We start from the raw sequence: 11,097 nt of genomic DNA on the forward strand, positions 1-11,097 counted from the left end.
CAGATGTGTTGCTCGCTAGCTTAGCTGCTTTTCTCACCTCTTCTTGTTCCTCTCTCTCTCTGTGTCTCTCTCTGGGAATGTTTCCAAATCTGGAAGAAGCCCAAAGACAAATGCACACATACACAGACACACACACACTCTCTGAATTCAGTTAATTAGAGACTGCTCTAAACTCTGGAAGTGATTTAGTGGCCTCTCCCCCATAAACATCCACTCGCAACATGCTGCTCCTCTCAAGGACACATGTTGTTTATTTCATTGCAAATTTAGTTGTTTCCTGTGATCTTGTGTTTGTCAGCTGGAGACGGTTGTACTTTAACAATGACAGCTTTTTTCAATTAGAGAGAAATGTGAGGAGGAAAATCCATGGACGCAGACATCAGCTGGCCTGTAAACTCACTTTTTAGTCATTGTTACTGGAGCCTAATGAAATGCCACAGTCTTTCTAGCAGACAGGAAAGGCTAGTCATTGTGGCATGTGGGAATGAAACTTTAACAAAATGCCTGTTTTATTAAACTCTTGTGTCTGTGTGTTAGACAGAATTAACAGTATGCTGGTGCAGTTGCTAGACTAGAGCCCTTTCAGAGGTCTGACCATTTAAAGGGTTGATGGTGACACAACACGAAAGAGATTTGACCACTTCCTGCTCATGTGGACACATTCTGTCTCATTTGGTCAGCAGCCAGGTTTAAATAATGCCGAGAGGAACAGTACGAGCATATTAAATGTCAGAGAACTAACAGACTTAACGATCAATCGAGGTGAACGGCTTCTTTTATCTACTGTAGCTTAGCTGTGGAAAATATGTACACCAGTCTACCGTAGATTCTCAGTAATCCAAGTCATGGTTGTCCTAAAGACGCTACTGAGTGGCAAGTGGACTCCCTTGAGGTTCTTGAAGACCTTTCACCTCTCATCCAAAATCCTGCCGTGCCCACAGAGAGGCTCTTCAGCCTGAGCAGTTTTGAGCCGACTCTGAGGAGAATCGGTTTGATAAATGCTTTTAGACACTCCTCCTCATGAGGTGTAAACATGCCTAAACACATCAAACAAGCTGGACCAGCATAAAGCAAATGGTTTGGTGAGCGAGCAATGCAGGGTGATTTTTGAGATCATTTGGCCCATTTAAACATCTATCCATCATCTAAACCTCTCACCAGGGTGTTGGAGCCGATTCCATCTTTAATTAGGTGAAATGCGGGGTACACATTCAGTCAAAATGGGTTTTTCTTTTTACATCTGTCATCATGGTGTCTGAAAGTCCCATCATTTGAGGCAATTTTTATTTATACTGTCACTTTATAGACTTGTATAAATCACTTTTATCTACTAAAGAGCATAAAAGAAACATCTTGCATATGTTCTCATTATAAGGATAAGGATTTCTGCTGGTATGTGGGCATGTGTAAGGTTTAATGTTATATTAACTGGCAGTTAGCTGGTGTTGCAGAGTAACGCAAAAGTAATGTAAAGAGTCGTGCAACAAATTATTTTCTCCAGGGAGTAATGAAGTAAACTAAGCCACAGTCCTGTTTAATGTAGGTGGTCTACTTCACTCCTCTTTTGTCTGCGAGGTATCTTCAAGAACCTCAACCAAGTCCAGTTGCCTGTGATTAGCACCTTTGAGAGCGTTTGTGGGCTGATGCACACAAACAGCTCGCAGCAAAGAACAGTAATGTTGGTGTCCTCAGAGGAGTGTCCCAGGTTCTTTAGATGTAGGTGGACTGCTGAGTCTTGCCTGATGAGTTGGCCTCCTGTGGTGGGTCGTGCACTTGGCTACAACTTTATACACATACAGCAGTACTGGTCAAATCTGTCCTCTGCCACAAGTTCTTATCCACATTGTAGACACAGCCGCACTGGAAGCTTGAACACATTTAGTAATGCAAACTACAGAACATTAGTTCAAATCAAATCAAGTAAAAACAATGGACAGCAGGGCTTACAGTCGTTCTACTGTCTTGATGTAGCTGCTGGGACAACTTTATGTGGACTGTAATTGTTGGACAGAGAGGTGAAACATAGAAATACAGTATCTGTTAATCTTCTGTGTCTTGTTTTCAGGGTGATACTCCTAAGAACAGGGCTGAGAAGGCTCATGATGCTGAACTGGCAGCCTATCTGGAAAACAGACAGCACTACCAGATGATACAGAGAGAGGACCAGGAAACAGCTGTCTGAGAGTGTCGCGCTCGTTATGAATCGGACGTGGATGAAGAAGGCGCTGTCTTCTACTTCATCACGATTAGCCCGACAGAAGCTCACTGATGCCTGCGTGACAGGAGGACTGGAACTCACATTCCTGTTTATGGCCAATGTGTCAGCGAGGACCGAGAGTGCAGCTGTGCCAAATCTGATCTCAACACGCATTTAATAATGACCATGGCAGTGATTAAAATGATGGAAACAATGACGGTAATGACAGTTACACTGAGGGCTGAAGCTTGTGTTAATGATGGTGAAGATCATGAGATGTCATTTTTCACTTTGAATAGCGCCGTCTTATAAAGGTGACAATAGAAACACCTCAATGACTCTGAATAGTAATTTAAAAGTCAAACGTTGACAGGTTTGTTCTTCAAAACCCCTTCATATCAGCCAAATTCAAAGGATTTTCTTTTTTTTGAGGGATTGAACTTTTACTTTGCACACTCTCATGTCATAGTTTTAGAATATCTGAACATGTACTTGATTTATTTCATACAGCCATGCAGCAAAACCTAAGAATATAACTGTAAAGCCCAGTTGGAGACTGCAATGTTCAACATAAACGTTACCAAAATGTAGAATTAAAGTTTTTCTTTGAGATGAGCTTATGAAATAAATGGTCTGCGTAGTGTTAACATTTGATGACGGCTTTGGTATGAAACTCATATCAAAACCACTTGTGTTTATCCTCTGGGGACTGTGAATGTCCACGGCGAATTGCATGGAAATGAGACTCTAAGCTTCAGAAATACCTTGACATTGACCAAAGTGTTAAAAACTCAATGTGATAGTGTTAAAGGAGAGCTTCACAGTTTTTCAAGTCTATATTAAAACCTCTGTCAGGTGCACATGTAAACACAGAAACTACTTCCACCTCCTTCCTAAGAAAGTGAGAGGGGCCGACTCTCTAATCTTTAATAATTTCAGCCTGCTGAAGCCACATATTAGCTTTGGCTACATTCAATACATTTTAGAACGTAGAAGGACTGTGGGTTTTGGCCCCTCATCACTTTAATTGTAAGGGCTTTAGGAAAGACTCTAGTGTGGCCTGTATTACCAAGAGGATTGATTACTGAAATCATAAGAATTCTTGAATGCCAATACCAGGCTATATGACCCTGAATACAGTATTGCCAACTGTGTTTGGTTATTTCTCTGAACATAAATATCATCATCATGTTCTACTTTTACATTTTGGGTGCTCGTACCTCACCTGTTTAACATTATCAATGTGTTGTACATTCCTGTACTGTATTTTGTTGAACATATTCTAGAGATCAGTTTATTTATACAGAATTTGGTATCAAACATCCAAACTCTGGTGTCTGTACAGAGGAGTGTCTGAGTGAAGAAAAACTTTATTAATTAAAGACAAAGAATTATAGTGCTGTGTTATAACAATCCAAACCACAGTTTGCTTAATCGCTGATGTTATAATAATATTGTTATGTGTTGAGTTCGTCATTGCTCAGGTGTAAGGACCAGTTTGGAGATTTGGACAATTTGGGATATTTTGCACACTGCAGCAAAGTCAAAAATTAAAACCTTAACAAAATCCTTGAAGACTGCTGCAATCCTTTAATTGGTTGACTTAATTGATTTAATACCTAGACTACAACTGTCTCCCTCTATACTGCAAATGTAAATATGTTTTGTAGCAAACTTAATTGTACCAACTTCAGATTTCTGTCCTATTCACATTTTAATTGGTAAACTGGAAACTCTCCACTGTCAAGTAAAAGTGACAGCAGCCAGTAATTTGAAGACTTCCTTCCTTTACTGCTGATCAGCTTATGAAGGCATAGCCAGCAGCCGTCCTCGCCTGCTTAGGTAACTCAATCTGTCCAGAAGTGACAGTGTAGCTGAGCTGTGAGAGAACACCTTTCCTTCAGTCATAAATTACAGCAAAGTAGCGAGAGGCAAAAGCGGAAACATGAGCTTTAACCACAGAGTAATGTGGAATAAGGTTGCTCATGTTCTCTGTGAACAAAACCAGGATAAGGCTGAGATACTGATGCACGTGTCAACATCTGGACACAACATCACTCATTACATGACAGCGATTTGTCATGTGTGAGGATGGTTCACGTGTAGAACCTTTGATCTCTACATGAGAGTTTGAAGGAATTCTTGCAATCATACATTCGGCAGACTTCACTATCTTTCTGGTTTTAACACCAGTTGCACATTCCCTAAAACTTATGTCTCTTTTAAGAAACATATTTTTTCCAAACGTCTCTTATTCACTCTGCCACACGACTGGCAGTTTACGGTGACCTAACTTATTCAGACAGGTTTACCTGAGACCAGTTCTTTCCTGGGATGTGTTCATTCAGCATGTTGGCCAGGTGGGTGATGTTGGAGCAGGGAGCGACCACCAGCTGAACCTCTCCTCTGTATTTGGAGCCAACTCTGAGATGCAAACTGAAGATCTGAACGCTGCTTTGATGAAAAGCAAATTCTGTGCAGCAAGTGATCTCCAACCCATTTTTATTCATAGTCCAAAGAAAAGAGTTTGTGTTTGCCAAGAGTTTCAGGGTTGAATGATTTCTAGCTAGACTTTGTACAGTAAATTATTAGAATAGAATAGAATAACAAACCAAAAGGACTTAATTTCACTAACTTTTATGGTTTTGCATGTGGATTTCTGCATTCGCACTGCGTTAGTGTCTCCAGATTAGCTTTGCATTGACAATAAATTCATCTGCTGTAATAGCAGGTTCTTTTCCTTTTTGTTTTTTAAAACTTACATCTATGGCCAATCTAGTTTGAAATCTTTCATTGTTTTTGATGTGTTTTTTTTTTTAATCTTTACTTGTTTTTATGTTGTTTGATATTTGTATAATTTGTTTTTGAGAAATAAACAGTTTCTGTATATTTGACATTACACATTGAGAATGTTTTTTCTTATAAGGTTACACACTAACACAGTGAAGTCAACATAAAAAATGATCATATGGGTGTGAAGCTGGATCAGAACACAGGCAGTCCCAGTCTCATTCACTAGTCTTTGGAAAAAAGGGTGGTGACAGTGGTGATATCTGTCCGTTCCTTTACTGTGTTTAGTTTGCTGGGTGGATGTTACAATGGTTTAGTATCACCTTTCTAGTGTATCTTCTTGTATCTTCTTGTCTCTACAGCCAGCTTCCTCATATCGCCCGCTGTTGCTTTTCTCCAAACATTAAGTGCCTAGACCAAACCCACCACCTTCACTCTGTACCTGCCCTACAGTATCGCTGTGTAAGCGCTTCCTGAGCCTGCAAAACGGCCTCCCTCGTGTTCCTCTTCCTTCCTGCAGAGCCTGTAGGTGCTGTATGCCGTCATCTCCTATCTAGCGTTTACACTCCTCTTTTAAAGTGGCTATAGGGAGCTCCATCATCCCTTCTCCGCACAAGACCACACTGCTGAGGCAGCATGTGGCTCACAGCCACATTCAAACGTGAAATGCTAAACATGCTCTCCAGCTCCTCTGTCTTAGAAATAGGTACATTGTACGCTGTCAGGGGCCATAACAATGGTAGCAGGTGATTCCTATGGCCCCTGCAGGCAGTACCGTTTACCTGGAAGGCCTGGCATCTCTTTACTCTTAGTGTCATCACTCCCTGCTGTCTCAGGCACCGAATCGACTACACTAAGAGCTGCATCGTACCATCTATTCTGAAATCGAGCTACAATTTGAGTCCACACATTATTTTGATATTCGCTATATTTCTCTACCTCGGTGTGAACATTCATTTAACGTTGTGGTGGCAACATTTAAAGACTGTAGGCCTTTATTCTGATGGAGGAGTGATAACTGGACAGACTATGGATGAGGGGAGGGGTGTTCTCAGGAGTGTTTCCTTAGAACAGCTGGTTTAATTGTTTTGGGACTTCAATGGTTGTCTTCTTCCTCACCTGTCAGTTCTACAACACTGGCACACTGAGTCATATTTGAAGCACAGTCTGCAATCAGTTTTTAGTCCTTATGCCATGTTAATCAAGGTGCATGTGTGAACCAGACTGGAGCAAGAGAAGGTGAAGCAAATCCAAAACGACAAACCAAAGAGTCTGTTCCCAAAAATGTCCTGATTACCAGGAGAAACAAACACAAACATATGGACTAAATGTTGCTGCCTAGTGTAAAGAAACAACAGACAAACCCTGTCACGCCATCCAGACTGGTCATATAACGTTAATTCCTATTTTATTTAGCTTATATACATCTATATCTTTAACACATCCATCCTCACAGTTGACCACATACAGTGGGTCCACACGTATCTGAAAACTAATAACTTTCTCATCAGCCTAGATTCTACTCTACTTCACCACCTAAACTTGTATAATGATGTCTCTACAATTTAAACACTGTGAGCACATGTTAATTTTTCAACACAGCGCAGTGTTTGAAGACTTATCACATTGTAAAAGTTACAGCTGCTCAGTGGCAGCTTGAACAAGTTGTCCTTGGCATTTACAGTGTTGACTGAGGTGATGCCACTGCTCCTCCAGCCGTTGTTGGACCAGTGATGGAGGGTGTTGAAGTGCTCCGTAACTTGGGACACACAGCCTCTTCATGTGCACTCCTAATGGCTGGGATGTATGTAATGAACCTCGTTAAGCCTCAGCAATGAAAGCCTTCTTCAAAGTGCTTTAGAAGGTCTTCCTTCAACTGGATGCTCACAGACTCTCAACTAAGAGCACTCGAGCACTTCAGGTTTTCAAGAGTTCAACAGGAAGGCCTGTTTTGGACTTTATATAGAAAAGAAATGTGTAATGAGGTCATGACTGTCAAGACTGGCTCTGTTTATACTGGGCTGAAACTCAACTTGCAATATGCTGCAAGAAGAAGCAGCACGTACAGCACGTTAGATTGTTAGAGGAAAAGTTCAAGTGTGAGTCTGAATTGTTGAGAAATTAACAACATCGAGTTGAACTGTTGGACAATTCTGCTTTACGTTTTATGCTGCTAAGACTGTTGTTGTTGTTCAAGCTGTGCTGCCGCACAGAGGGTTAGACCTTCATATCCCTTATTCTCAGTTGTACTCTGTGGACTCCCTCAAGACCTTTCCAAAGCTTTCCAGCTGCTCGCAGAGACTTTCAATGGACCCTCTCCAAACATTCCAGACAGTCCCATTGTACGAATGAACGCCGTCAGTCCATAAACTAATTTACATTTTTAAGATCACCCCAGTTCCCTCAATGCAAAGCCAATGGGATTTTTGCCTTGTTTTACCATATAGTTCCCATCGCAAAATATAGTTTATCACGTGCTCGTAATAAATACTACTATATAATATACAGTATATATATATATATATATATATATATACAGTGAGGGAAAAAATTATTTGAACCCCAGCTGATTTTGTAAGTTTTCCCACTAACAAAGAAATGATCAGGCTATAATTTCAATGGTAGGTTTATTTGAACAGTGAGACACAACAATGACAAAAAAAAATCCAGAAAAATGCGTTTCAAAAAGAGTTATAAATTAATTTGCATTTCCATGAAGGAAATAAGTATTTGATCCCCTATCCGTCAGCAAGATCTCTAGCTCCCAGGTGGATCTTATACAGGTAACGAGCTGACATTGGCAGCCCTCTCAGCTCGTTACCTGTATAAAAGAGACCTGTCCACAGAAGCAATCAATCAATCCAGATTCCAAACTCTTCACCATGGCCAAGACCAAAGAGCTTTCCAAGGATGTCAGGGACAAGATTGTGGACCTACACAAGGCTGGAATGGGCTACAAGACCATCGCCAAGCAGCTGGGTGAGAAGGTGACAACAGTTGGTGCAATTATTCGCAAATGGAAGAAACATAAATTAACTGCCAATCTCCCTTGGTCTGGAGCTCCATGCAAGATCTCACCTCGTGGAGTTTCAATGATAATGAGAACGGTGAGGAATCAGCCAAGAACCACTCGGGAGGAACTTGTCAATGATCTCAAGGCAGCTGGGACCATAGTCACCAAAAAAACAGTTGGTAACACACTACGCCGTGAAGGACTGAAATCCTGCTGTGCCCGCAAGGTCCCCCTGCTCAAGAAAGCCCATCTACAGGCCCGTTTGAAGTTTGCCACTGAACATCTGACTGATTCAGAGGAAGACTGGGTGAAAGTGTTGTGGTCAGATAAGACCAAAATCGAGCTCTTTGGCATCAACTCAACTCGCTGTGTTTGGAGGAGGAGGAAGGCTGCCTATGACTCCAAAAACACCATCCCCACTGTCAAATATGGAGGTGGAAACATTATGCTTTGGGGGTGTTTTTCTGCCAAGGGGACAGGACAATTGCACCGCATCAAAGGGAGGATGGATGGGGCCATGTACCGTCAAATGTTGGGTGAGAACCTCCTTCCCTCAGTCAGGGCATTGAAAAGGGTCGTGGTTGGGTACTCCAGCATGACAATGATCCAAAACACACGGCTAAGGCAACAAATCACTGGCTCAAGAAGAAGCATATTAAGGTCATGGAGTGGCCTAGTCAGTCTCCAGACCTTAATCCCATAGAAAATCTGTGGAGGGAGCTGAAGGTTCGAGTTGCCAAACATTGGAGAGGATCTGCAAAGAGGAGTGGGCCAAAATCCCCCCTGAGATGTGTGCAAACCTTGTGGCCAACTACAAGAAACGGCTGACCTCTGTGATTGCCAACAAAGGTTTTGCCACCAAGTACTAAAGCACGTTTTTCGAAGGGATCAAATACTTCTTTCCTTCATGGAAATGCAAATTAATTTATAACTCTTTTTGAAACGCATTTTTCTGGATTTTTTTTGTCATTGTTGTGTCTCACTGTTCAAATACACCTACCATTGAAATTATAGACTGATCATTTCTTTGTTAGTGGGCAAACTTACAAAATCAGCTGGGGTTCAAATAATTTTTTCCCTCACTGTGTATATATATATATACAATACTACTAATAACGTAAATAAGCCCAAATGTTTTCAGTCTACAGCATAAATAAAGGAACTGGCCTCCCCGTTCCAATACTTTTGGAGGGGATAATAGGATGAAAATGTAAAATTCAAATGATTTGGACTTAAAATAAAATAATTTGCTGATGTTAAAGGTTACTTACTAACATTTTATTAGTGTAATAATGTAAAAATCTAATTAAGTTTGTGGCCCTCAGCACTTTGCTTTCAACTAATACACTGTAATACAAATTTGTAAGACCTGTATGACCATGGTATAAAGTTCCACTCGTACTTAATGCAGTAAAAATGAATCACTTTATATATTACTGTAGATACTAACTCTCAGAGAAACACTCCAGCATGCTTCAGGCAGCAGGCTGTTATTGGAGAAGACAGAAAAATTACTACATTCAAAGGTATTTCATCAACAACAGAAAAAATAAATGTCCATCCTAAAGTATATTGTGTCAATTCTGCGAGCATTTAAAAGTTTATATAAAAGTATAATGCATTTAATACCATTTTTTATCCAGCAGTGGGATTGGATGGTGACATGACTGAAATCCTAAGGTTGCTCTCACTCTTAACTGAACGCGTGTGTCTTTAGTTATATGTAGCATAAAGTAAAAAGTAGAGCTGTGAAAAAGCTTTAGCTGCTGACCCAGGTCAGGGCTGCAGCTGAATAAGATGGAGAAATTACGACAACTTAAAGAAAAGGATTAAATCACTGGAAAGAAAATTAGAATTTAAGCTACAACTTAAATCGCAACTACTGTGCATGAACATTTAATAGACTGGTTATATCACTATATCACCTGGACACATACATAAAGTATTATTGCAGTAGTGCTTACTGTATTATTCTTATTAATGTTATTCTCATTATGTTTTATTCATCGTCCGTGTCTATAGCAGCCTCAACAGGAGGAATTACATTTCTTGCCAGGTCAATTCCCTGAAACAGTATCCTTCACTCTTCCTTCTTAATTCGTGTAACACGCTGAGGCCAAGCTGACAGCTGATGCTGGGGAAAGCACCTTTCACCCGCTGTTCAGTCCAAGTGACAGCAAGACAGGCGAGATTATTTATTAGAGATGTGCAGAACTGTCACTGCTAAAAACTGTGAGATAAGAAGTAGTAGAAAGGTGCACGCTAGTTAAAGAACCTTAGTCAAGGACTAAGAATTACAATTTAAACAGGGAAGCAGCATTAAACTCGTCATTCAAAAAAAAAAAAAGTCTCCAATAGGTTTCATGTGGTGCCATGGGTGTAATTAGTCTCCTCCAAACGTAATGGAACATCAAGGCTAATTCCTCTGTTTGTGCTCTAAACTAAAGCTATTTGAGTTTGAGCTGGATATGAGGTGGTATCATATGGTACTCACGATGTCGGACTCAGCTCTGTGACAGACTGCTGGGATCGAGTCCAGCTCCACAGCGACGCTCCCCGCAGGATAAACAGTTAATGGTTCTGCAGAAACCTTATTTATAAGGCACATGTGGAACAGATCTGGACTAGACGGGTACATTCGTGTTATCAGCAGCATCAGGTTGAGTATTGTTTAAAGTATTTTGTTTTTTCAGCTCCTTTCAAGTCTATAATTGAACCCATGCTGCAGATACTCAGCTTTTCAGAGGAAGGAAGTTTTATTGCATCTTTAATCAGTTTTTAATAGTTTTCGTTTGTACTAACATAATAAAAAGCATATTTGAATCAGCCTATTACATGAATCAGCACAGCGCACATGTCTTTGGAACACAGCACTAATGTTTGCTGATGATGGACCTACTGTATATTCCATTAAAAACATGTTTCCAGCTCAAAGAGTCATCAACATTACCAGTGTCTACACTGCACTTTATTATCATTTTTATGCTACTTTAGCTCAAATAGAACTGACTCATCAGTCAGTCATTAAATGATCCCTGATCAGATGCTTTCACAGACAAACACGTGTATACAAACAGTATAATAATACACTATAATA

The 11,097-nt window shown here is 40.5% G+C and overlaps 1 protein-coding gene across 5 annotated transcripts in view; it reads left to right on the forward strand.

The window, feature by feature from the left end:
• Positions 1-4,572, forward strand: part of LOC113163630 (diacylglycerol kinase zeta-like) — a 79,332-nt gene extending 74,760 nt beyond the window's left edge. For all 5 annotated transcript variants that reach the window (XM_026362396.1, XM_026362397.1, XM_026362393.1 and 2 more), the window contains one exon: positions 2,066-4,572. In XM_026362396.1, the coding sequence (XP_026218181.1) occupies positions 2,066-2,182 (117 nt within the window). In that variant the 3' untranslated portion in view covers positions 2,183-4,572. The remainder of the gene's footprint in view (positions 1-2,065) is intronic.
• Positions 4,573-11,097: the final 6,525 nt, after the last annotated feature.

Source organism: Anabas testudineus, chromosome 2 (genome assembly GCF_900324465.2).
Source record: "Anabas testudineus chromosome 2, fAnaTes1.2, whole genome shotgun sequence".
Lineage (NCBI taxonomy): Eukaryota > Metazoa > Chordata > Actinopteri > Anabantiformes > Anabantidae > Anabas > Anabas testudineus.